The sequence below is a fragment of the Lontra canadensis genome, unplaced genomic scaffold (assembly GCF_010015895.1).
Source record: "Lontra canadensis isolate GAN:19392208 unplaced genomic scaffold, GSC_riverotter_1.0 scaffold2, whole genome shotgun sequence".
NCBI lineage: Eukaryota > Metazoa > Chordata > Mammalia > Carnivora > Mustelidae > Lontra > Lontra canadensis.
In genome coordinates this window covers 5,938,554-5,965,814 of record NW_022630996.1, presented here as the reverse complement: position 1 = coordinate 5,965,814, position 27,261 = coordinate 5,938,554, and the positions used below count along the sequence as shown (strand labels likewise).

General features: G+C 52.0%; 1 protein-coding gene across 1 annotated transcript in view; it reads left to right on the top strand.

The window, feature by feature from the left end:
- Window positions 1-27,261, top strand: part of TMEM178B (transmembrane protein 178B) — a 317,812-nt gene that overhangs the window by 275,819 nt on the left and 14,732 nt on the right. The window contains exon 3 of the mRNA XM_032867465.1: window positions 14,203-14,340. Within this exon, the coding sequence (XP_032723356.1) occupies window positions 14,203-14,340 (138 nt within the window). The remainder of the gene's footprint in view (window positions 1-14,202; window positions 14,341-27,261) is intronic.

The following is a 27,261-nucleotide window of genomic DNA, read 5'->3' as shown; positions in this document are numbered from 1 at the left end:
TGGGTGCTCAGCAAATCTTTGCTGAATGTCTCATGATGTGATGTCTTATTTGATCTCAGCAGCCTGAGGATGATTGAAACTCTCCCTTCCTTTCACTCCCATGATACCCTTCGTGCTGGATTTTGCCTGACCCATTTGCGCCATCCATTCTCCTCCTCCTCTCCCTCTTCTCATCCCTTCAGTACTGGTGTTCAGATTCTATCCTTAGCCTTCTTCTCATTTTTATACACCTATCCTGGGAGAGCAGGCATTCAGCCTTCGGTTTTACATGATTCTCATACCAGTATCTCAAATAGGAATCTCTTTCCCAGCCACGAGACCCATATGTCCAAAGCCGTAACGGACATTTCCAGTTATGTGTCTGTTAGGCTTTTAACAAACTGAACTTCACATCATTCTCTTCTAAGACCTGTCCTTCCCATCCTTCCTCTCTTACCCCCTCCAAAAAAATAAAAAAGAAAGTAGAAATAAATCCAAGAACAGAAGCAATACTCTCTGCCTTTTCTCCTTCTCCTTCTCCTTCTCCTTCTCCTTCTCCTTCTCCTTCTCCTTCTCCTTCTCCTTCTCCTTCTTCTTCTTCTTCTTCTTCTTCTTCTTCTTCTTCTTCTTCTTCTTCTTCTCCTTCTCCTCCTCTGCCTTTTCTCCTTCTCCTTCTTCTTCTCCTCCTCCTCCTCCTTCTTCTTCTCCTCCTCCTCCTCCTCCTCCTCCCCCCCCTCCTCCTCCTCCTCCTTCTCCTTCTTCTTCTTCTTCTTCTTCTTCAGATTTATTTATTTGATAGAGAGAGAGAGATCACATGCGAGCAGAGGAGGGGCAGAAGTTGAGAAGGAGAGAATCTCAAGCAGACTCCCCGGTGAGTATGGAGCCTGACACAGGGCTCAATCTTATGGCCCTGAGATCAGGATGCTGACATCATGATCTGAGCCAAAACCAAGAGTCAGACACTTAACTAGATGAGCCGTCCAGGCGCCCCACCTTTTCTTCCGTTCTGTATCTTGGTCAGTGACATCACCATTTCACATCATCCAAGTCAGAAGCCTGGGAATTACCAGCATCTCACCCCTCTCCATGCCTCTCACACTCAGTCACTAATTTCTATCAATTCTGCTGCCTTTCCCCCACTAAGTTCTAAAAGAACTTAGCTGGTATAGAAGTATTTCTTTGGGTGCCTGGGTGGCTCAGTGGGTTAAAGCCTCTGCCTTTGGCTCAGGTCATGATCCCACATCGGGCTCTCTGCTCAGCGGGGAGCCTGCTTCCTCTTCTCTCTCTGCCTGCCTCTCGGCCTACTTGTGATCTCTGTCAGATAAATCAATAAAATCTTAAAAAAAAAAGAAAAAAGAAAGAAAGTACTTCTTTGTTTTCAAGTGATCACTAAGATTTATCATGGTGGCTCTGAGTCACCATGGGGTTACAGTTGTGAAGAGAATATTATAGAGGCTTATACAGAATATGAGGTCTTCTTGTTCCTCAAATACGATACACAGATTCCTCCTTGCCAGTTTTGCTGCCGCTGTTCCCTCTTCCTGGAACGCTTTTCCTCCAGATACCCGTTTGTCCGTTCCTTCACTTCCTGGGGGTCCGCTTAAATGTCACATTCTTTTTTTTTTTTTTAAAGATTTTATTTATTTATTTGACAGAGAGAGATCACAAGTAGGCAGAGAGGCGGGCAGAGAGAGAGAGAGGGAAGCAGGCTCCCCGCCGAGCAGAGAGCCCGATACGGGACTCGATCCCAGGACCCTGAGATCATGACCTGAGCCGAAGGCAGCGGCTTAACCCACTGAGCCACCCAGGCGCCCCTAAATGTCACATTCTTGAGAGATGTTCCTAATCTCTGTGTGTTGAACGCACCCCCCGTGTGTGTTCTCTCCTGCTGCGTCTTGCCCCCCTTACTTACTTTTCCTTCGTAGCATTTAGCTTTGTCATTTAGACATATGTGTTTGTGTATGGGTGTGTAATGGCTTGTGACCTGACATAAATATGTTTGCGTCTACATAGAAAGTTTGTCTTTCTCCCCAGAATGATGTCAGGAAGCCAGGGACTCGGTTTCAGTGACTGAATTCAGTTTTGTTGTTACTCACAGCAGCTGCTTGATGGAAATGCATTGATGAATAAATGAATGCATATGGGATGCCCCCAGAGAGAGGCTTTCTGTGGATGGAATTGTTCTCACGTGGAGGGTGGGCTCTCACTTTAGTTTTTTCCTACAGAATTCCTTTTCTTGGCAAGATCTTTATTTGAATGAGCTTGAACCATCTGCCAAAGAAGCCTGGGTCTCAGCCTCCAAAAACAAGTCAGGAGAGCCACAGAGGAAGGCACAAGGGGAAAAGAGAGGTCAGCCAAGCCCACTAGCTCGTCACTGGCCATGACCAGGCATCCACTTAAGGGAAGAGAACCACAGTGGGGGTGGGGGAGGGCGCTGCTATCTCATGCACGGGGAACTCCCAGCCTGCGGGTGGTCCCAAACCCAGAGGGTTGATTTGCTTTAAGATTATTCACTCCTCAAAAATGATTTCATGCTGTATTGTGTATGTATTATTATATATTATTTTTGTTTTAATAATGCTCTTTCTTTTTGAGTCATGTGCTATCTCTTATGAGAGGGGCAGGCTTGGGGCGCCTGGGTGGCTCAGTCGGTTAAGCATCTGCCTTCAGCTCAGGTTATGACCCCTGCATCGGGCTCCCTGCTCAGCGGAAAACCTGCTTCTCCCTCTCCCTCTGCTTGCCACTCCCCCTGCTTGTGTTTTCTTTCTCTCTGTCAAATAAATAATAAATAAAATCTCAAAAAAAAAAAAAAAAGATAGGGGCGGGCTGACATATTACAGAGGTGAGGCTGAGAAGCTCAGCCACTGCAGTAGTCATCCGTATCCCAGAGCTCCAGACAGGGAAGGTATTACCACCCCCATTTCAGAAAGCAGTTAGGCAAACAGAGAAATAATGTGACGTAGCTGAGACTGGACAGGATCAAAGGCCAGCTCAGTTCCCAGGCCAGCGCTCACCACTACTACGTGGTTCTTGCTCCTCCCAAAGACCCTTTTCTCTGCCCCCCTGCCCGCTCCTGCCATCCTGTGCGCAGAGGCTGCGGGAGACATCTTTGCTTATACGTGAACAGACGTAAGCATACATCCCTCAGACCCCTTTACCACACTTATAAATTGGAAAGCCAACCTTCCCAGCATTGCAAATTTAAAGACATTTCAGGGTGGCTGTGGCAGGGGGGTGGGTGGGTAGTTATCGGACTCATATTCCCCATGTCGTTTGTAATGACTGCTACACCCCCCGCCACATACGCATTAGATGACACCAGGAATGCCCACTGGGTCCGTTGTGTCTGTTTCTCTGCCGTATAGGCCGGTGGTGAACATAAATGATGGCCGGTGTTCGCGGTAACACGTTACAGTTTACAAAGGGCCGTCACGGATCTTGTTTGATCAGCAACTCTAGGGGCCTGGAGGCCACGGCGATTAAGAGCCTGGGTTTTGGAATCTCCCACTTCTAAGCTGCCTGACTCGGGGCAAGTTCCTTATTATCTCATCAGTAAAAGGGGAATGATAAACTCCTCAATTTGTTGGGAAGATTAAATGTCATCATGTGATAAAAGTGCTTAGGACGTGCCTGGCATAGGGAAAAAAATGCTCACTTTATTATCATTGTTCTTGGCGCAGATACGTTGTGGATAAGGGTCATCTACAACCACCTCAATGAAAAGGCTGCAGCCTACAAGTCTATTTCTCACTATAACCTTTTAAGGTCATTGTGTCTGATCTCCCATCCCCATTCCAAGATGACCTTTATGGGAGACTGCACAGATTTGGGGGGGAAAGGGAGTAACTCTCAGATTTGAGTAAACTTGCATTTGCAGAAATTAAAATTAGAGTCAGATGTGACAGCAGACTTTCAGCCCTGTGTCTAGTTTAAATCCTCTCCCTTTCCTAGCTTGGAAACCTGCTATGACAGGGGAGATCTGTTCAGACTTTTATTCTCATTGTCCCACCTGCTGTCCCTGAGCCCTGCTAGTTCCAGTTCTTCTAGGGTTGGGGAGGGCAGGGGAGGACAGCTAAGCTACCCGCAGGGTCTAGGGCCTGGCGTGACTGCTCTCTGAGTTGGTGGCTTACCCATGGTAAGGCTTGGGTGCCGGCTCCATCTTCTGTATGGGGCCTTTGTGATTCCTTGGGAGGAGCTTTGGGGGGACTGACATCCCCTGTCATCTCCAGCTGACCTGGTCCCCACTCCCTCCTTGGCCCCCATAGTTGCTGCCATCCCACCATGGAGACCCTAACTGTTGTAGTCATCACACCCCTGCAGGCAATATTAGAGGAGTCTTTCCCAGGGAGCCTTACTCTTTGTTGGCATTCAAGAGGCCCATGCTAGAAGCCCAGGAGCCCCCACTGGGAGCCCTCCCCTGCCAGACTCCAGACGCATTGCTTTGTCATCGCTCTGTGGCCACAGGTAGCCCTTAACCAGCTTCTTGCCTCATTTTCTCAGGCCGCATGGAAGTACTATGCACTACCCTCTAGGGTACCTATGGGCAGCTCTCTGAGTGGTGCTCTCTAGGCTTAAAGTGGCTCTGGCGGGGCAGTGGGAAGCTCCCGTGGCAGTGGGAGATTATATGTAAATCATAGAGGCCTAGCGCGCTACAGTTTGCTGCACGAGCTTGGGGCTCCTTCTAGCACATTCAGCACGAGGTCCTGCAGCCCGTCTTACAACAGCGCTGTCCCATAGACATGGACTGCAAACCACACATCTCATTTGAAGCCTCTTTTAGCCCATTAAATACATAAAAAGAAGCAGATAAAATTAGTTTTAATAACATTTTATCTAAGCCATTCATTAACATGTAATCAATAAAAAAAATTATTACTGCAGTATTCCCTGCTGAGTCTTTGACAGCTGAGTATTTTCTACTTACACGTGTCTCAGTGCAAGCACTCAGTAGCGATCGCAGGTACGCGTGGGGCCGGTGGCAACTGTACCGACGGGCCAGCTTTAGACGGTGGAGGGAGGGGGCTGGTCCTCTGTCGTTCGCAGCCATGAGGCCTCAGAACCAAGAGCTCAGCGGGGACCCGCACGGGGCATTCAGCCGGCACAGGGAGAGCCAGGACTCAGATGCAGGTCTTCTCATGTAACTTTCAGTGTTCTGTCTGTCTGTTCTTTGCACCCCCGTGCCGTTCCAACAGATGCTGCTGTGCTTGGTTCATGGGGATCTCCACGGTGGGAGGGGCGTTTGGGGCTCAGGAGATTGCTGTAGACATCTGTGCAAGTTTGCGGAGGTCCTGGGGCCGCCCCGCTGTGGCCAGTGGCGGTTTGGAGGCTGTCCCTGACCGTCTGCTCGTGCGGGCCTGAGGAGGGCTGGAGGGGAGGGGGAGGTTCTGAGGTCCAACGGCTGACGTTTCCACGGTACGCACTGTTAGCCAGGAAGGAGTACGGCAGGTCTCCAGTGGTCACTTTTAAAAAGAGACAAGAAGCTATTCCGGGGTGGCGTGTCTTTGAAAAGGCAGTCCTCATCAGGAAGTCTGTGGCCCGGCTGGGCATCCCCGTCTCCTGTCACGTTCACATTAGACTTTGGACATTAAAAACAGTAAAGCTCAAATCGTCTCAAGAACTGGAAATGTGATCGTTAAAGCACGCGTTCCCATCATAGAAAAGAACAAGCAAAATCCAAAATATCACACCCCAGGAAGTGTCGGGGGGGGGTAGGTCATCGAGGGGACGTGGCCGGTGGTTGACCCAGGAGCTGGACCCCGGTCCTCAGAGGCCTCTGATCATTCCCCATCCTTGCAGATTCCACCCAGGAAGTGCCCGAAGAGGTTGCAGACCACCGGGCACGCTCCCTGTTAACATCTGGTGTGTTCTTCCTTGCACCATCCGCGTGCTCGATGCACACTCGCCTGCACCGTGGGGGGTCATCAGGAGTAAATGCGCCCGTGTTATGAACTGTCCCTTGTCACTGACATTTTTCAGAAGAAGAATCGTAAGAACCAAATCATGTTCCATTACGTTCTCCTGAATGTTAAGTTGTCTTCTGGGGTCTGAGGTGGCACCAAGTCTGGAATGGTCTGAGGCCTGGAAAGGGCATGGGCAGACCGAGGCCCTTTCCCAGACCTGCATCTTCCCGGCTGGTGACCTTGGTCTCTGGGTCGCTGGCTGAAATTCCGTTTGTCTCACTTTCTAAGTCTACAAAATGAGAACAGTAATGTCTGCTTTACAGAGCCATTCAGAGGCTTCCTGGACAAGTCTGTGTAAATTATCCAACACTACGATGGCCCATAGTCAATACACAATGAAGGTTCGTGCCTGTTTATCTTCCCTTCCCTCGGCTTTTCAGAGTCTTTGCCATCAGCCCATTCTCCAGCACCTGCCGCATTTTTCTGGAAAGATAGCACCCTGTAAGGTGCCTGCGTGTGTTAAAGCTCGTATCTTCTCATTGCTTGTGGGGACTCTCTGGGGACACATGCTTGCCAAGCCACGATGATTTCTGCACGGTGCGCTCAGAGCAGCTGTCCGTGACACATGATCCGCAGGAGACGTGGGAGCGTGTCAAGATGGAATAGTGGATCGCACTGGTCTAGCTCCTCACTCCCAGTAGGAAGGCCCCCGGGGAACAGAGGGTGAGGTGCTGAGCTGGGGGTGGGGTGTCCCCAGGTGTGTCTGGTTGGCTAAGTTGAGGTCCCTTTCGTCCTTCTTTCTACGGTTCCTGCTGTTGGTATAGCGATGGGGCTACAGGGAGAAGGGAGTCTGGTGAGTCAGTGCTTCTCACTGGGCTTTTCTTCCCGTCTTCCTCCTCTCCAGGCGCTTGGTTTAGCTGCTGACCTAGCGCATCAGGCGAGTACGCATTTTGCAATCTGTCTTCTGTTGTTTTGACAATGGGAGTGATCTTCTATGGCAGCATCACTAATATCCCTATTGATGGCAGCTCTCGAAGCCAGACGTAGGGATGAGGACGGGGAAGCTCAAGTCTGTCTTCTGACCTAGAAACCACTTCTTGGTTCCACTGCAACCATCTTCCCCTCCCCCCATCTCTTCCTGACCTGGGGGGAGGGGCGGGGCAGAAAGGTCTGTTGGGTTCATACTCTGTGGGGTATCTTGTGTCATTAAACTTTGAGGTAAGGAGCCCCACGCCGCATGGCTCTATGTGATCTGGAACCTGGACCTCCAGCGATGTTTTGTTTGGATACAATAAAGCACTATATTGGATTGTTACATGATAGGTACCCCTGGCTTGTAAAAATAAAATCAGATGAGAAGCGAGAGAAATGGGTTTCAAGTCGCCGTGACATTTGCATCCATGCAGGGTGTCGAATTGGGCAGGTGCACCCCCCTCGCCCTGCTTTATGCTGTGCTGCACACAGTTTTAGTCGCTGCGGCGAGGGTGGGATGGTGAGCTCACTTAGCAAACATTTACTGAGCACCTGCTTCTGCCAGGCAATGTGCCGGGGATGGCAAAGACAAAAAACCCCAGACCTAACTGCAGCCCTGAACACGCTGGCATCTCCTGGAGGGAGGGAGACATGAGGGGTTACATGCAGGTAAGTGAGAAGGGCTAGAGGAGATCGAGTACTGGACACCAGCGTCTGCTCACAGGCCTGGAAGCCTCCCACAGGCTGACTCTGTAGGGATATCTTTTAGGATGATGAGAAGCTTGTCAGGCAGAGCAGGTGGGCAGAGAGTTCAGTGGCCTTGAGGAAAGGGCAGGGGGGTCTCCGTCCACCAGGACCAGATCCTGGGGGGCTTGGAGAGAGATGGAGGCACAGGGGGTAGACAGAGGACAGTTCTGAAGGAACTTCTAGGGAACAAAGCAAGTCAGACAGCCCTAAGAGCTCTTTTGTTTTCACATAAAAATGACTTTTTAAATATGACTACATTATGCTGAACCGACTTTGCTCTACAAGAAAGCTATAGGCAATGTCTCCCATCAACTACTTCCCTGTTTCAGTTTAAGGAACAATCGCGATCGGGTGGCCCTCGCAGCGCGTCTGCTCCTTCCTCTCCCTTCTAGTCTGTGCAGAGCTCAGTGCGAGAGCGAGAGCGCGGGGCTCTGGCAGCCCCTGGGGTCACCAGCACCTCTGCTGTGAGCTGCGGCAGCCTCCAGTGGCTCGTCCTCGTCCTCGGAGGAGCGGAAGCAGCAACACTCCGGGGTGAACGTCTCAGCCTTAGCAGGTAGAAAGATCAAGACTTCGCGTCAGCTTCTCCAGGTGCCTGGAGGCGTAAGGACGGACTCTAGAAGGCTCTTCCTCTGGGTACCCGGTCTCTAATTAGGGGCTAACCCTGACTTGTTACTCAGCCCTTTTTAGGCTACGGACAGCAGATGCACGGGACGGGAAAACATGAAAAAGAGAGTGACTCTAAGTGACTTCCATTTCCATTCCTACTTCTGTAGCTCTAGTTTTGTCCTAGGGACTGTTCTAAGCAGTTTAGACGTATTAACCGACTTAATCCTCTTAATAACCTTCAAAGCAAGTACTGTCCTAAGCCTCTGCCCGCAAGTGCAGAGACGGAGATCCAGAGAGGTGGGCTAACTTGCTCGAGGTCACAGAGCCAGTACGAGGCAGGGCCATACTTCGAACCAGGCAGCACGGGTCCAAGAATCCGGGCTTCCGCCCCCAACAGTCAAATCTCTATATGGTTACCCAGAACCAGACCCCGGTTTGCTTCAGACGTGGTTGCTGTGCAGTAATTTGGTCCTAGAATATTCCTTCTCATTTGAATCCGTTTGCCCCGAGTTAATCCCGCGGCTGGCATGTTCATGGCAACTCTCTATTTCTTACTTCCCAGACCAGTCCCTTGGGGGCAAAAGCACTTGAGTTCTGGCCTTGCCATTTTGTTCTCCCTTCCGGTTCCTGCGACCTTGAACCCCAAGGGACTGATGGACTCGTGAACGAATGTCCAGCTCCTGGGGCAGCCCACGCTCTTCCACCCTCGGAGCCTGGGTGATATGCTCCTATCTCACAGAGTGAGAGCTTGCGGCAAATAAGACTAACCCAGACAGTGCCCCGTGTGGCCAGCGAGAACCGTGCCCTTGCTAGTCACTCCATACTCTTGACTCTGGGGCTATGAATACGGCAACTTCCCCCCATCTCCACTGGGTACCATCTCAGGATGGTCTAACACGTAGTTACCCTCACTGGTTTTTGTGGGGCTTGGGTTTTTTGGTTTTTTTTTCTCTTTTTTTTTTTTGGATGAGAGAAAAAATTACAATCATCATCATTTTTCTGTGTAAGGTCTTTAAAGAGCAAATAGAAAGATATTCAGAGCCTATATATATTTTCCTTCTCTAAGTGGTATTTATTTAAATGCAGATACCCTGGTTTCCCATGTAGAGTTGCAAGCAATACCTTTCAATTTAAATGTTAATAGGACCGTAAACTTCAAAATCAAAATTTTCTGTGAGGGAGAACTGCTTTTTCTGGTTCTATTTAATGGTTCTCCTTGCCTTTCCTCCTCCACCCTCCCTCATTATCCAGCCCCCTTTGCGCACCATTTCCACTGTGCTGAATTAAATGCTTTTTCTAAAAAGTTGAGAATGCACCTTTCTCGTTTCAAAACTTAGAATGTTAAGCGTCTGGGTGCTGGAATACAGGTGATGGGCTCCAACCCAAGAGGGTTCATGAGAAGATTTTTCTCTATCTCAGCTCTATCCCGGGATCTTTCTAAGGGTTTTTCTTAGGTCGACCCTGCATGGTATTCTAACAAGGTTTCAGATACATGAGTTGGGTTTTCTTTCTTCTCTAAAAAGACAGGAAGAAATGGGGAATGAGATAGAAGCTACGTATGTTCCTGGGTACAGAGCCCTGCCGTGGGCGCCGTGAGCAGTCACAGAGGGAACCAGGAGGTCTCTTACTCCCGAGGAGAGGAAGTAGGCACATAGGGCAGTGCGGATGGGCAGGAATGGGGGCTGTCGTTGGCACCTGGCCCATTCCACAGGCAGAGTGACATGCGGGATTCACTCAAGTGCAAACGGGAAACAACAAAGATTTTAAGACAGTGAAAACCACGCGTATTGCCTTTCAGCTCAGGTACAGCCAGCATCATTTCCTTTACAAAAGATCTCCCACGAGCATGTGAGATCCAGATTCTTCTTCCCTTTTCTGTTCCCTTCGTTTTCTCATTATTTTTATCCTGTTACACCGTGTGTGTTTTGTAAGCCTCCTTACATCTTTCCTTAGGAACATGATAGCGCTGGTAATACATAAATTAGAATCGATTTTTTAATATCAATTTCAGTGACTTTGACTCTGCTATTTTAAGGGGTTAGTTTTGTTCTCCAGATGTTTTCAATAGACTCCTGTCCTTATTTCATGGAGACAAAATACATTTCGTGTCTTGCCTCTCTGGGAATATTAATAATAACTTTGAATTATTGCCTCTTCTCTCTGCAGCTTGTTTCTTCAAGTTCTTTGGCCCTGGTTACAGGCACTGGGTTGTCAGGGGGCGGGGCCAGATCGCTGCAGGGAAGCTCTGAGGGGTGGGGGTGTCTATGGGACGCTCTACTGCAGAATGGTGGGAGGGGTGCCTGTGGGGCTCCCCCAGTGCTGGGTGCCTAGGTCTTTCCTCTTGTGTTGGTCTTCGCTGGAAAGACTTCTCCTGGTCCCCAGGCTGGACGTCAGAGGCCAGGCAGCCAGCTTCCACTCGGGGGCTAGGGTCCCAAGGACAAGCCTGCCAACATTCTGTATGTGAACGGCCACTTAATCAGCTACGGGGAATGAGCCTTGCTGAGTTTGTCAATGCCAGTGCTAGCCCCGCCCCCCCCAGCCCCTGAGGAGTCCCTCAGCATTGTGGAGTGGATGAGGGGATCTAGTTCCATCCAGACAGCTGCCACCACATCCTGGATGCTCCTCCCCTCTGGGTAACTAACGGCCTGATCCAGAGGAACCTGCAGCTGTGGGTTCGCGAGCCTCCGGGCCCCGGGGCGGTTGGTTTGCAGCTCGCCCGCCATCCGCATCTAGTTTGGCTTTAGCCAAGTGCACTGCCCACCAGCTTTGCCGCTTCCGATCCTGGGTTGTTCCCTGTCCTGTTTGCCCATCCTTGTGGATGCCTGTCCTTGAAGAAAAAAAAAAAATCTCAGAACGATGGTCCTCAGTGTATTTGGGAGGAAGAAATGCTCAATACGTTTGTTCAATCTCCATGACAACCCAGTGGGTCCTTAACTGCGTTATTAATTTTATTTTCCCACACAGCTCACTCTCCCTTTATGTCACTGGTTTGTCGATAAGTTATTTAACTTCTTTGGATCTTGCTTTCCTTGTCCAGAAAATAGGACTATTTCTTGTCCTGTGTCCCTTGCAAGCTGTTGCCGCAGCTGCCTTGAATTACTACAGAAGTCTGAGGACAAAATACCCAACCATGCGTGCATCACCCTGTAAATTCGTACTCACAGGGTGACAGCAAAAGGCCTCCTGGTCAGTGAAAATATTTGGGCCTGACCTCTGGTCTTCATCCTGCTTTCCAGATCAACAACTTAGCCCGGCCCTCAGCTTTCGCTGGCAGAGCGCCCCTAATCTGTGCTCGAGGGGCCCCAGCCCCTCTCAGACCTGGGACATAGGTGACAGTTCCCTGTCTCAGAACTTTTGCAAGAGAAACTACCTTCTTCATGTCCCTACCTCTCTGCCTTTTCCTCGAAGTCCAAGACTTGGCTTCCTTCTTGCAACCATTATGGCCTTTCCGCTTCCTCTGATGGCATTTCCTTTTCCTGTCCAGCCCTGTTTGTCCATTCCAGGCCCAAGGGGACACGCCTTATGGTACACATTGTCCACTTAATCCCCCAGGCAGTACCTTTGGTCCCGTAGATGGGCAGAGCCTGAGGACCAGGAAGGCTTCCCATGAGCAAGGCCAGGTGTGGCGGCAGGGTCGGGGTGGGGGGACACGCGGGGGGGGGGCCGTGCAGGGAGGGGTGCTTTGTGGCTTCAGCAGTGTTGTCTGTCTCCAGTATTGCCAAAGCAGCCAAGACATTAGAAGCCCCTCATGCACCAAAAAGGAAACTGGTGGTCTCACAGAGGCCTAGGACAAAATTTCCTGATCTGTTTAAGGGGGATATGAACCTACTTTTCTCCAAACATACCCAGACCTCTCCTTCCCACTCCCGCTGTCTCCTTGCCCTTGACTGCGGTGGAGCGTGGATGAAGGCGTTTCCAGGGATCAGCCCAGATGGACTCATGCATCAAGGTGGGGTTTCTTCTCCACCAGGGAGGCAGCTCGGGCCTGGCTCCCTCGAAGGACTGTGGGTGGCCTCGAAGGAAGAAGGGCTGAGCAGGTGGCAGCAGAAGGAGCCAGGTGGGGCGACAGGGGCCAGCAAGGCCATGGCAGTCAGCTCCCAGGATAAGGGCCTGTGCACCCAGCAAGACTGCCAGGCCTCCTCCCTTCAAGCTGGCCACGGGGGCCTGAGCAGGAGGCCAGGAGCCACCCGGGACGTGCGGCACACATCCAAGCGCTGGGATGGAGCGGCGCCTGCCCCAGGCTTCCTCCAACACATCGGAGGTCGTCGCCTTCTGTGTCGTGTGGCATGATAATTAGGCAGCTCTGGCAGTTCCGAGCAGTGACTACAATGGGCATTGCTTCTACATGGCCGGGGCGGGCATTCCAGGCTGGGGAGGGGAGGACCGAGGAGAACAGCTAGAGCAGAAAGCTGGATGGATTCTGTGGATGCAATCCGTGGCAGAAATCCGTGGATGGATTTCTGCCTCTGCCACAGGGTCCTGTCCTGCTTCCCATCCAGGCTGTCCTCCTCTGTCCCTCCCTCCCTATACCCCAGCCAGCTACTCTGGCGGCGGTGGGGTGGGGGTGGGGGGCGGCTCCCAGCCTCTCATCTTCTGTGGCAGGTCAGGGGAGAAGGCTGAGCGTTCTCTAGTCTGACTGTGCCAGGATCTGCCATGGCTCCCAATGGAGGTGACTGGAGTGGGAGAGGAACAGAGGAAATGGGACACCCTCATGGTGTGCAGAAACCGGGTACTTGGGGGGGATGCAAGGCGATTGACCTGTGTCTCCCTGGAGGGGGATGTAGTTTGCTTTTGGGTGCCCTCCCCTACACCCTCACTCTCCCTCCCTTCCTTTGAGAGAGGGAAATGCCCATGGGGTCCTCCAGGCTGCACTGGCAACCCCCTGGGCTCAGAGACTGGGCTGGTGGTTTGCTTCTGTTTGGCCCCATTGGCGGGACTGGGGCTGGGACTGGGGCTGGGACTGGGGCTGGCAGATGAGCTCTGCACGGACCAAAGAGATGGACAGGGATCTGCAGGCCGGTGGGCGCTGGGGCAGGGTGGAGGGAGTCAAGGACAAGCAGCGGTGAGAAGGCTGGATGACAGGGAGGGCATGGGAGGCGGGTGGGGGCACGCACTGAGGGCAGTGGAGAGAGTCAAGGTCAAGGTGCTGAGGGAGAGGCTGAGATGTGTGAGCAGCTCTGCCCTCCCCCTTCCTCTGAAAATGCTGCCTCTCCAGACAGCTCTTCTCCTGCCTTTACCCACATTGGCTTTGTACGGCAGAGTCAGTGAGGTGTGGAACGGGAAAAGGCCAGACCCAGAAAGCTGAGCTGACCTGTGTCCTGGGAGCAGAAGAGGCCTGCCCAGGGGCTCCGTGTGAGAGCAGGTCGTGTGGCTCCCCAGCCTGCAGACCCACATACAGCGAAAGCTGAGCCCCCGGGAGCTGGCTCGGAGGATAAGGAACAAGACACTAGCAGCAGCTTCCTCCTTCTTCCAGTCAACCCGGGAGGGAAAGGAAGGAGCTCCCAGCAGGCGCAGCCAGCCGCCCGAGACCCCGCCCTCCTCCACAGGAGAGGTGGGTGATGACAGAGGGACAACCAGGAGCCATACAGATCTGGACTCGATACCCTGTTCTTCCACTCTCCACGTGTATGCCTATCAGCAGTTCAATCCATTTTCAAATAGGGATAAAGACAGTACCCGTCCCCCTCCAACGGCTGAGCCAGATGCTCAGGAAGGACAGTGCTACACCTGGCACCAAGGAGGTGTATAAGAAATGACAGCAGTGATGATGACGATCTCACCCTGTGCTTGCGAACCCAGCTGTCCTGGCCTGCTTTCTGCACCCAAGGATAGCTACAACCGGGCGCTCTCTCCTCTACAGAGGGAGCTGGGTGATGCAAACCTGTCTGAGTAGCGTAGGTTGCCTTCCCACTCCCCACTTCTGCCCAGGGCCAGGATGCACCTTGACCCCGAGGTCTAGATTCTGGAGCTAACCGCTGTGCCCCCTTCTTCCCCGCAGATCTGCGCAGGATGACAGCCGGCTTCATGGGCATGGCGGTGGCCATCATCCTCTTCGGCTGGATCATCGGCGTGCTGGGCTGCTGCTGGGACCGGGGCCTTATGCAGTATGTGGCAGGGCTTCTCTTCCTCATGGGAGGTAAGGCTGCGGGCTCGGGGGGGCTCTTGGGGGGCAAAGGTCCTGGCTACGGGGATTCTGGGAGAACGGCTAGGGGACACTCGTTCATTCATCAGACATGTTTTTGAGTTCCTCGTAGCTCTCTGTCCCTGTGCCAGCTTCTGGGGTTGCAGAGGCTAATAAGATCTGGTCCTTCACTCTCTGGAGTCCGACTGCCTGGTGTGGGAAAGATGGTGTGGCCGTGGCACAGACAGAGGATCAGACCCAGCAAAAGCACGAACTCAGAAAATGCTCTGGCATTTTATGCACATTCTGGACTTTGGGGTGGGAAGCTGGGCAGTTTTCTTTTCAAAAACTTATCCTCACCTTGATTTATGGGTCCTCGATGCTGCTGTCGTTTCAAAGTAAGGCAGTCTAAGGGTGGTAGGCAGGGCTGGAACTTCTCTCATGTCTGTCTCCCTTACTGTCTGCCTGCCAGTGTCACGGCCATGAACTGCTCCAGGGTCCCTAGAAAGCATTATAGGTACAGAGAACTATATGGCTGGGCAGGAACGGGTTCCAGTCCACGGGAAGTCAAGTTGGTCCACACTCCGTGTGCGCCTCTCTTCCCTGCGGTCTCAGCCGGAGCTGCAGCTCACCGTTGGGTCTGCTCCACAAGGAGAAGTGGACTGATGCGCCGCGGGGAGCTGGGCTCAGACACCGGGAATCGGTCGTATTTATGGGAAGAAAGGAAAGCGAGTCTTCCACCTGGAAACAATGTCCATTAGGTTCCAGGCGCCGTGTGCTTATGGCCAGCTCGGGTCCCCTCTGTGAGGTGTCTGGGCAGAGATGGGAGGCAGAGGGGTGGGCCAGTCTGAGGAACGGCGGCCTCTGTCCCTCCGGGTGTACGAAGAGACGTCTGAGGGCCAGTGAGCGGGCGGCTGGGAGAATTCGTCTTGGGGCCGGCCAGTTTGCCCTCATACCCTGACGCATAGCCGTCATGGGCCCAAGACGAGATGAAGCTTCCCAGGCTGACTGAGCCCTCTGCCCCAGAGAGTCACATGTCCCATGCCTGCGGTCATGAGGGAGCGAGCGGGGCTCTCTGGTGGCCCCTACATCCCTCTTTCTGGTGTCCCTCAGACACAGGCCCACAAGACCTGCCCGTCCTTTGTCCATGCCCCATGTCCTCAGTGAAGCCAGGCTGGGGCTGGGCCCTGACCTCTACACTCTATTTAAGGCAACCGTGGAGACCTGTTTCCACCTTCCAGTCAAAGTCTCCCTCAGACCCTGAAAGGTAAAAAGATAAGAGTAGAATGGCTCTGTTTGTCCTGAGCATTCCCTCTAAGACACTTTTGGTGATACAGAGACAGGCTCCCGTCAACGGGCTTTTCTGAGGCTCTAGAAAAGTCTCCCAGGAATCGGAGAAAAGCTGAGTAAACAGGCCTTGGGCAGAGCCAGAATCCTCAAGCTCTGGGAGCTCACATGCTTTCATCCCTGCCCTCTCGAGGTGTTTGCAGCTCCCTGCATGCGCGCCCCTCTCTCTGGGCCCCGAGCAAGGCTCACAGCCTGCCCAGGTGTTAAGTGTCCGGGACCTTTCAACCCCGACAGCTTCCTTCTGGGTGGCTCAAGTCCCCTTCCAGAGAGACTGAGGAAGAATGTGATCGGCCCTTTGATCCTCTCTGGCCGGATCACACACCATCGGGCAGGCCGTAAGTGGGCCAGAACAGAGTGACAGTGGCTGGGCCCACAGCTGTGGCCGGGGGGGGGTCAGGGGCCATCCTGCTCACCTGGGACCATTGGTGGGACTCTCTCCGAGGGAGGCGAGGGACGGGGGCTCTGGGGCTGAGGGTCTGAAAGTTTTGATTGATTCGGAATCGGAGGCCCCCACCCTTCAGGCTGTGTGAGTGGGTGCCTGGCTCCCCTATCCCCTCCTTCATGCTTCTCAATCACCACACACAGCCCCGTCACTGGAAGAGCTCTTAGAAATACTGACGCGTTCTGGGCCCTCGCCCCAGAGTGATCCCAGCAGGACTTCTGGGGGTGATCGTCAGGAGCAAGAAGGAGCTGAGAGCCCGTGGAACAGCTGAACCGTAACGTTCTCTCCAGTGGTAAAATGTTAGGCTCCTCGGGGTGACCCAGCTGGCCAAGGCCTTTCGTGAGTTGCTTTCTTCCCTCTGCTCTCCCAAGTTGTAGGACTGTTTCTCCAAGCCGCCCCGCCCCCCGCCCCACTTGCAGCAAGTGATAGGCAAGCGCCGTAAGAGGGCTTCGGTGATTACTATGCAGAAGTCCCCGAGCCCTGGTTCCTGAGGGGCTCGACGAAATCTGCTTTCTAGGACATGCGCTGTATTTTTTTTTCTTAACAGCAAAATCAAAGTTCATGATAAAATGTTAGCATCAAGAAGAGCTTTGGAGAAGTTGCCGTTCTAAGAGCTGTTTCTTGCTGCTTGGGGCACTGTCCTGGTTGGAGTTAACCCATTCCATCCACCGTGAAGCTTTGTTACCTGTGTCCATAAGTAGAGTTCTGTCCTCCCAAAAGAGGCTAGGGAGACAAGAGGTGTCCACACCCATCATGGCACCGTCAGGCCAGGCTCTAGCAGGAGGGGGATCAAGGACGAAGCCACAAAGGGCTGATCTCTCAAACAGGGGTCTTTTTGGGAAGCTGAACCCCCAAAGGGTGGGAGAACACTTTCTTCCTCCTCAAGTTCATATCCTTTCTAATGAGGCCAGATACAGCCATGGGAGCAGTGCCCAGACCATGTGCCCTCTGCTGACCCTGTGAATTTGGCTCAGTTAGCTGCAGAGAGAGCTGACTCAGAAGCTGTCCTTCCCCCATCCCTGCTCAGCAGAGGGAGCTACTGAGAGGCCCAGGGGTCAACCCTGAAGGGATGCTTTGACGTCTAGAACCCCATGTGTCAGCACCGAACCCTCCCAGAACCTGACCAGTCCTTGACCTCTAGAAGTTAACCTTCTAGGGTTGGCCTGTTCCCGTGCTCAGCATGTCCGCCACCAGCAACAGCCACCTCATGCCTAAGGCAAGGCATCATTTATACTACAGGTATTTATGGCAAAATGGGACAAAAAGGCCTCAGAGCTCAAGCTTTCGCCCAGATTGGCATTCCAGGCATCTGCACCCGGGCACAGACTGGGGCCCAAAGGATTAGACCTAAGCTTCCAGAACAGCTGGGGGGACCCACTGTGGCAGGGGCCCAGGGCTGGCCAGGCAAGGGCATGCCAAGCAGATGGAAGGGTATGCAAGCATGAAAAAGGTAAATTTGGGGTCCAGAGTCCAAGGATGGAATTTCAGTTGCCACTGGTAGAATTTCACCAGGGCCAAAACACAAAACCAAACACAAACCAGCAGAATCCTGTGAACAGCCTCTTCTCTGTTCCACCGTGAAGGAGGACGGCCCGTGCCGTGCACCACTCTGGTCCAGATTTAACCAGTGCCCAGGCCGAACAGGGTATGCTGTACCTTTGTGACGTGACCAGCAACAAATTGTTTGATTAGCCTGCCGCACAGACCAGGCCGCTAATTACGCGGGGGCGGCTTTGCCTGGCCAGGAGGCTGGGGGTGGTGGTGGGGAGCCCGTTTCCCCTCTGGCAGGGCCTCCAGGAGCCAAGCTAGCCCGGACTGGCGCGACACCAGCTGGATGCAGGCAAGTGCCAGAGATTAGCATCTGGATGAGTCATCGCAGCACTCAGCAGGGCAGGGAGAGAGACAGCACAGGATGGGGGGAGGGGCGTGGGGGGAGAGCACGGTTACTTGTAGTTCTCTCGCTGGGGAACCTCCGCGCCCCCCCCGCACAGATGCAGATCCTCAAGCTGAGTGTGAATGGCCGACCCCCGCCACTCCCTGCCGCCCCCGCTCCTGCGGGACACCCATGACCTCTGCCACCACCCGGGTCGCAGCTGACCCGGAGCCTCCCGTCTAGACGCCCTGACTGGCTCCACTCTGGCACTCAGCCATCCGTCCTTCACAGTTAACATATTTTTTTAACAACCGTAAATCAGATAGGTCGCTCATCTGCTACCAGCCCTCCAGAGGCTTCTAGTCAGAGCACAGGTAAAACCCAAATTCTTTACCTTTTTTTTAGAAGCTGTCTTAGCCAGCTTGGGCTGCTATGACAAAATACCAGAGATCGGACCAAAATACGCAGCAGAAATGTATTTCTCCCCGTTCCAGGGGGCCAGGAAGTCCGAACTTAGTACATGGGCTTGTGCATGTACTGGGTGGGTGGGGGCTGCTCTCTGATGCTTTTATGAGGGCCTAATCCTAACCCTAACCGCTGATCCCAGTCACAAGGGCACCATCCTTGTGACTTAATCACCTCCTAAGGGCCCCTCTTCCTAATACCATCACCTTGGGGGTTAGAATCTCAGCACGTGGGTCCTAGGGGTACCCAAACCCTCTGTCCTTAGTGGCATCACTGTGTAACCCGGCTTTTGCTACTCACCCCCCCACCCTCTTGCTCTGCTGTCCTGACCCTGACATCCCTCCAACCACCCCGGCCGCCCTTCCCGCCTGGAGCGAGCAAACCTTCCTGGCAAGGCCCTGGAACTGGCTGTGCCTTTGTCCATAGGGCTCTCCCCCCACAGGCCTCCTCGCGGGCTCTCTCCTCAGACTCACTCCCGCTTAGAAGTCACCCCGAGAGAGGGCTTCCTGGACCACCCAAATCCATGAAGGCCCCCCATCACTCTCTACATCTTAATTCAACCTGATACAGCATACTTACCGCTTTCTGAAATGTGTGTTGTGTTGTGTTTTGGTTTAGTTTTGTTTTTTTTTAAGCAGCTTAATTAAATCTAGTATTTATTATCTCACAGTTTCCATGGATCAGAATTCCAGGCACAGCCTAACTGGGGTCTCTGCTCAAGGTTTCACAAAATGGCAGTCGAGCTGTCAGCCGGGGCTGGGGTCCCCTCCGAGCCCGGGTCCTCTTCTGGGGTCACGATGTGGTCGGTGGTGTTCCGTTTCCTACTTGCTGCACTCACGGAAGCTTGCATGTTTGGGGTCGGCAAGAGAGAGCCCCTGACTTCTTTCGTCTCTGACCTTCAGATCTGCTTCTTTTTTGTTTTAATCTATTTTTTAGATTTATAATTTTAGATTTACAGAAAAATGGAGCAGGTAGTACAGAGAGTTCCCATGTTACCCTTTGCCCCGCCCACAGGTTTCCATCCTCAACATCTTCCGTTAACAGAGTCTGTGACAATTAATGAATCAATATTGATAGATTCTTAACACATGTGCATAGTTTATTCCGGTTCCCTTAGTTGATACCTGACATCCAGTGTTCTCTCTGTTCCACGCTCCTGTCCAGGATTGCACGTACATCTAGTTGTCCTGTCCCCTGAGGCTCCGCACGGCTATGGCCACTTCTCAGACTGTCCTTGTTTTTTTTTTGGTTTTTTTTTTTAAGATTTTATTTATTTATTTGACAGACAGAGAACACAAGTAGGCAGAGATGCAGGCAGAGAGAGAGAGAGAAGCAGGCTCTGCACTGAGCAGAGAGCCCGATGCGGGGCTCGAGCCCAGGACTCTGGGATCATGACCTGAGCCGAAGGCAGAGGCTTTAACCACTGAGCCACCCAGGCGCCCCTGTCCTTGTTTTTAATGACCTCCTTGGTTTTGAGGAGCACTTCTCGTCCATACTGCAGAATGCCCCTCTCCTGGACCTTGCCCGATTTCTTTTCTCATGATTAGGCTGGGTAGTGGGGTTGGGGAGGAAAATTGCTCAGGTAAAGTGTCATTTCGTCATACTGTGTTGGGGTACATCCTGTCCAACTGTGGAGGAGACGGTCCCTGATCACCTGGCTGAAACGGTGTGGGGGGCTTCTCTCCTGCAGAGTTACTCCGTTTTCCCTGGTTCCATACTGTCCCCTGTGGAGGGATGTCACCAGGCATAGTGCACGCCTGAGGAATGGGGACTTTGTCCTTCAGGATGGAGGATGTGCTTACGTTATTTGGAATTCTTCTGCAAGGGAGATTTATCTCTTTCCCCTGTTTATTAATTTATCTGATCATTTATTTATGTCAGTGTGGACTCGTGGCTATTTATTTTTTAATTTGGTTTATAATCCAATACTAGATTTGTTTTTTTACTCCAGTCCCAGCTCTGACCATGGGGTGCTCTGTCAGGTGGCCCTGTGCCCCTCTGACCTATTCTTATCCATGTGGGCTTTGGGTTCTGGTTGCTGTTGTTACCTTTGGTTTGGTGTGGGGTTTTTTTGTTTGTTTGTTTTTGAGCTCTTGCTACTTTCTGACATCACAAGGGGCGCCAGGCTCCTCTTGTGTATTTCCCGCCATTTCTCCAAAGAGCCCTGGTTTTTATTGGAGAAGGGTGTATAGACACCAAAATCCGGCCACTAGGTGTCTCAGTGTCGTTAATATTCTGTATTTGTTCACTGCCTCTCTACCCCCACTTAGATGTAAGCTCCATGAGCTCCAGAGGTGTCCCCCTAGTCAGGAACAGTGTCTAAACCCTCAAACACCTGTTGACTGCATGCATTGCAAACGTGAAGTACGTGTCATAGAAGGTATTTTGTTTTGTCTCGATGGAACAGGTATCAAGAAAGTACCCTACCTTATCTTCTATCCCTGGCCTGATCTTCTCCCCTTCCATGGGATTCCTTATCCTCTTTCTCTCTTTATTTGAACAATCCTAGGGTCTGTGTACTTCTGGTAGAAAATGTCTCAAATTGCCTTTGGAAGAAGGATATGCATTACACATGAATTCATGAAGACCTCCATCTTTAACAGGAGTTCAAGAGTGTTAGAAATGGAAGGGACCTTAGAGACCATCCAGTTTGATGTCCCTGTGTCTCCAGATCAGAGTGGTTGTGTCAGTTGTCCCAAGCCCTGCAGCTAGTGAGTGGCAGCCCTGGGGACAGAGCTCGCCTGTGACAGAAGCTCCTCCCGCTGCCTGGGTGTTCAGCTCTCCGGGCCACAGGCACATCTTCCCACACTGGCATGCCTCCAGTCTGTGCTCCCGGGCTGTTGCCAAGCCCAGAATTTCACTCCATTCCCTTTCTCCTCCTCCCTTCTCAAAGCACAAAGAGGCAGACGAAGGAGATTGTGGCCGGAATTGAGGGCACAGGTGGTAATGGGAAAAAGAAATCATTAAAAGTCCTTTTCCTCCCACCTGTGACCAGGGTGGCCTTTTCTCCCTTCCCAGTCAGGCAGGGGGAGCGAAGAGAAAGTCCTGAAGGAGCTCGAGTTATCAGACTTGAGTGATGGCCGTGATTTGCAGACCAGTGATGCCAGATGTCGCCCCCCCACCAGGCTCACCGGAGAGTAGCTCAGCGGTGCTCCAAACCCCCTGATACCCCTCTTCTGATACACAGAAACCCTGACAAAGGCCCAGCCATTCTGAGAATGTATAAGCCCAAAATGGAAAGTCTGAGGCAATAGGCGTTTGGTCGGGGGACTCTTTCTGTTAGGCAGTGAGTGATTTTAAGGATGCCCACCAAGCGGAGTAAGATCTAGGGTGGCCTTCAGCCTCTCCCCATGGTCACTCCTACTCCGGCACTACTTAGAAGCGTGGCTAGGACTGCATTTCTCTCTGTCCTGACTTCCACTTCATGACTGTGGTCATTACTTCGTGACTCATGGGTAAGAAGAGGGAGCCCACGTAAGTGAGATATTCTGAGTTGGAGGAGAGGATAAATCAGTAACTCAGTGACTTACCACAGTGCAAAGCTTATAAAACCCTCAGTAAATGGTAGCTGTTACTGATATATTTATGTAAGTAAGTCTCTTCTAGCAGGCAGAGAAGTTTCTATAACCTACCATGACCAAACGAGGATGTAAAACCCATCTATTTACCCTGCTGAACTGCTCTTATAGATTCGTGGGAGATTTCACTAGAACATCACAACTCTCCTCTTGGCTTTTTGCCTAACAACCTTTCTTACAAAACCCCAAGCAGAGATTCAGAAAGAACTTCATACCCTGGAATATTCCTGTCTCGCCTCTCCGAAGGTGCTTGTTTGAATATTTATTAGCATTGGAAAATTACATTCAAAACAAAGACATTTGGGAGAGGAGACACATGGCCAGGAGGACTGAGAAGCAACATGCACCCTTCCCTAATGTGTGACGAGGGCCTGGGTCAGTCACGTCAGCAACCCAGACCGCAGGAAGGCTTCATTTTCATCTGAAGAGTTGGAGCTCATCCAAAGGAGTTGAGCCCTTTCCACCCTTCAGGACCCGCCTCCATTACAGATTTGCACTTTAGAGGAGAAGAGTAAGCAGCCTTGGTCCAGTACACCCAAATCTTGTCAGTGAGGGCTGTCTCCCAGTGCCTGTAACCTGCCCGCCCAACACTCAGCAAAGCCACAGTGCTACACGTTCCCCAGAATGGCGGGGGCGGGGTGCTCTGTCACTAAATGTCCAGAGGGAAATGCTAAGTCAGAAAGCAGACCCTAGAAGGAGGTGGAAAAGAGGGTGGATGGGCCACGAGTCACCCTCCATTCCTTGCCATCTCACTGGAGCTTGACGTCCTTGTTCAGGAGCTAGAATCCTCCAACTAAAAAGGGGAATTACAGTTTTACCGTTAAGAGCTAGTCCAGGACCAAAGGAGCTGTGTGACTCAAGAAAGTTACTTAACTACCTTGTATACACTCCTTCAATTTTCTCATCTACAAATAGTACCTTCTAGAAATATGATTGTGAGAGTTAACTCATGTGAAGGACTTAGGACAATGCTTAGCATTGTTCTCCAGAAAGTTTTAGGTATTATTTCAGCCACTTCTTTGTGAAAACAACCATCTTCAGTGACCCTCCGCTCTCAGCAGCCCCAAACCATCGCTAGCAACACCGGGCAAAGACCCTGCCATGGGATGAGAAAGAGAAAGTTGCTTGAGCAGGTAAGGTCCCTCTGGCTAATCACCACCCTCCTTGTCCGTTCATTCAATAACTCGTCATTGTTTATCAAGCGCCAGACACTGCTGAAGCACTTGGGCAAGAGTGGGGAAGAGGACAGAGTGCTCACGAAGCTTACACTCTTGGTGGCATGACAGATAAGCAACAAATAATCGAGTACCGTAAACACCTGATATAATGCCAGGTGACAGAGCTGTGGAGAAGAAAGCTGGAAGGGCGGAAGAGAGTGATGGGGCACCCCGCCATACATGAGGGGCAGTGCGTGGGCAGAAAGCCTCTTGGGTGGTCACAGCTGGACAGAGCCTTCCACTGAAGGCTTGCGTTGAGTGGAAGTCTTCCTGGGAAGACCTGGCAGGATCAGTCCTTGAAAAAGGAACAGCAGGCGCAAGGGACCTGGGACGGGAATGAGCCTATTGGGTCAGAGGAAGTTGAGCAAGAGGACAGAAACAGAGTAAGTTGGAGATATTTCGTAAAACAGAGCAGCCATAAGACCTTGGAGACCATGATGAGGGTTTGACTGATTGAGGTGGCATCATCTCACTCTGGCCTGCCTTCTGTCTATTTCACAGACAGAAAGAACCTGGGGTTCTTGCCTGGGTGATCGCTTGATAGTATGTGGCATTCACTCATCAGTGATCTGGCTTCCTTCTGGGGTGCCGGGAGCTGGAGCTTCTTCCGCTTCCCATGGCAGTTTCTGTGAGTGGGGGCCTGGTCCCTGTGCCCCAGCGTGGCCAGGTCAGGTAGGAGGACTGTCATGTGCCCCTGAGAATGGTGCATTGCTGCACACCAGGGAGCATCCCTCCCCTCCAGCCAGGACCAGCTACAACATTGGAGCCCAATGCAAGATGAGAACCTGGGACCCCTTCTTTAAACATTAAGACATTCAAGAAGGTGACAGCAGTGCACGAAAGGAAGTGCACATGCCTGTGACGCCAGCTCTGCCTCCATCACTGTCCCACACGCACACACCTTGATCCCAGTCTGTGGCAACCTCTCGCTGTGGGAGCTCCAGAGGGTCCTGAGAAATCAGGTCTTCCCTCTTTCTGCTCCCCGTTCCTCTTTGCCCTAACTTGGGCCTAGTCTGCTGTGCTTAATATCACTCCTTGTCCCTGATAACCAAGTAATCACATAGACATGCATTCCCCTTTCCTTAGATCAAAAGCTGACTCCCCCGACATTGCCCACGTGACCTGCGAATAAGACAAAGCCGAGTTTGTTGCTTACTGCAGTCGGGGAGAACACAGCACCTTGTAAAGCTGGCAGGGTCCCAGAGCAAGATGGTCAGATCAGGGTCAACGGGGAATTAGAAGTTTGCTTTAAGGCCTTTATTTCAGTGCAGGTGTTTGATTGAGATTGGTTGAGAATACTGATGATGTCTAGGATTGAAGGAAACAGCAGGATTTGGGAAAATCTTCGATGTTTTCAGTGGAAGCTGATGGATCTTTTGTGAAGTTCCTGTAATGAACAATCAAAACCAGTTAACACAGGCAGGACTGACCTAGAAGTGTAAGGAGACAAGGGAATAGCAAAGTTCGGTTACTCCAGACGCTAAGGCATGGTTTTGGGTCAATGTCTAGGCCGAGTGTGGGGAAGGTGCCTGGGAGTCTCGGGATAAGTGGACCTCCACAGCCTGGTGCCTTCCTGGCTTGCCTGCCTCTGCCAACACAGACGTGTCTGAATTTTCCAGGGAATAGAGTCCAGAGTGAGGCCAGGACCCTGTCTTTCCTGGGGTAGAAATAACATCACTGTACCGAATTGGGGTCCTTGCTTGCAGACTGTGGATTATTGGCAAGGGTGGGATGGGGGAAGGGCAGGCAGGAGAAGAGAGAGAGGGCAGGGCACCTGAAAGACCATCTCCATTACTGGGGGGGCTGTGGGGAAGGGTTGTTGAGAAAGAACAGATTTCTCCAACAGCCTTTTCAGTGGAAACAGACCCCGAATGCGGTAGTGACTCCACAGTGCTTGATTGCCATGGAAACTGAGGTAATTTCTAAAGCAGCTTCAAAAGCTTCCATCCCTATGGTTCTTCTAGGATGTTCTTATAGAGGTGTGCAAGCTTCAGAGAAAGGGAACTTGTCAGGCAAGCCTCTGGCTCTTGAAATGAGTCATAAATCAAAGAAAAATGCTTGTTCCTGAAATAAACGGAGAGACCCCTACTAGTGGGCATAAAAGCGGCTCCTGGGGAAACAAAATGGAGAAGTAGCTATAAATGAGGAGGAATTTCCTCTCTCCTGCCCTGGGGGGCTAAGGACAGGTGAGAAGTGGCTTCAGAAATAGCCAAACCCGAGGAAGGAAGGCGGGGAGCTCTCCCCCCACAAAGCATTTTGTCGCCCTCACTACTTAGGTGACTGAGATGCACCATGTGAACACAATAGTTAGGGCCCCTGCTCCCTCTGGGCACCCGAAAGCTGGCTTGAACTGGCCTGGGTTGTTGAGGTGGGGGGCAGGGCCAGGCCACCCCCACAGCGTATAGGCAGGACACCTCCAAGCCCAGGGCAGCACACCTGTGCCTCACTGCCGTGATGCTGGGGGTGGGCAGGAGCTTGGCATGGGGAGAGCTGAATGGGGGGTTGGTGACAGCCTTGAAGGCCTGGTGGGTACCAGTGGGAGAATGATTCCTGGAAGGCCCTAACGCATTATTCTGGAGAAGGCTTATAAAGATGGGCCCAGAGAGGTAAAGGAATTCTGCTCTGGGGGACATACCTTTTCAACCTAACAGACCTTGGGCTTTGGGGACAGGTGAGTAATGGTGTGCATTTTTATCCCCCAGTATAAAATAGTTGGAGAACGAGTGCCTGTGAAGCTGTTCTACCTCCTTCACGTTCTAAAGATCTCCTGATTTCAAATATACTTTCCTATTATCAGATCATGTCTCATACCACGAGTCTTGATTTGGAAAAAACTCTCTATCTATAGAAGCCATCAGAAGGTCAGGGATATCCAAGATGTGTCTGTGAAAGAGGCCCGCCCATCCCCACTCAGGATACCATTAGATCCGACTCGGTGCTCATTAAATAAACAACCAGTGCCTACTCAGTCAAAGATAAAACCCAGTGCCTTAGATTTGCTCACTGTCTTCCAGAAGAATCAGACCCCTAGACCCATTAGTGTGATAAAAGAGCAGTTTTCCTTTTAAGGACTGACACCTTGAATATGCAAACGAATGGAAACAAAGGAATTCTGGGTCTGACTTTTCAGCAGGAAAGAGGACAGAAAGGGGATCCCTTGTGACTTGGGTGACAGTTCAGAGACCTCCAAAGGAGGGGGAAGGCACCCTGTGGACCTTCGAACCCACCCCCCCCCCCCCCCGTAGGAGGCCCGCCCCCGTGGGAGAGGGGAGCGGGAGGGGAGGCTCACAGTTGGGACCTTCTGTGCTGTATCCGTGGTGGGTGTTGTTCAGACGTCAACGCTTTCATCCTCCCCTCAGCCCTTATTTTGTAGAACACAAGCTAGGCCCAGGGAGCCACAACACAAGCAGTTACATAAACGCGCCACAGTCTACATTTACGCCCAGACCGGACTGGTCCTCCTCACCCCCACGGGGTAAGGGGCAGGCGTTCATTTGGGGAGCAGGGCAGGAGACAGAGGGGTAGAGAGGCCAAGAAGGGAGTCACTTCTGCTACCAGAGTGTCAACAATAGCAGTAGGTCCAGATGTGGTGAAGTTCAGGCACGAGCTGCCTTCTAGGATTGTGCTAAGCCATCACTGAGAAGTGGACCGTGCGGAACGCTGTCTGGCATGTCATGAGCCTTTCCTGCGTGTTTGTTCCTCTGCTCGGTTTGTCACTAGCTCTTAACCTTCTCTGTGGTTCCTAGCGCTTGCTGCCAGAGTTCACGGTCACGTGGTTCCCAGACCCAGGATTCCAACACCAGTCTATTTGACTCCAAAGCCCAGGTCTCTGCTTAATCACACAGTGCTCTCTCCCCAATAAAAATAAAGATGTCGACGTATTTATGAACCTTGAGCCACTCATGACCTGATCTGGTGAGAGACGACCCCACCCAGACCTCACATCATGGGGGATGAAGACTGTTTGTTGTTCCTGGGGTGGCAGAAAAGATAAGGCTGCTTCTGTTGAAGGGA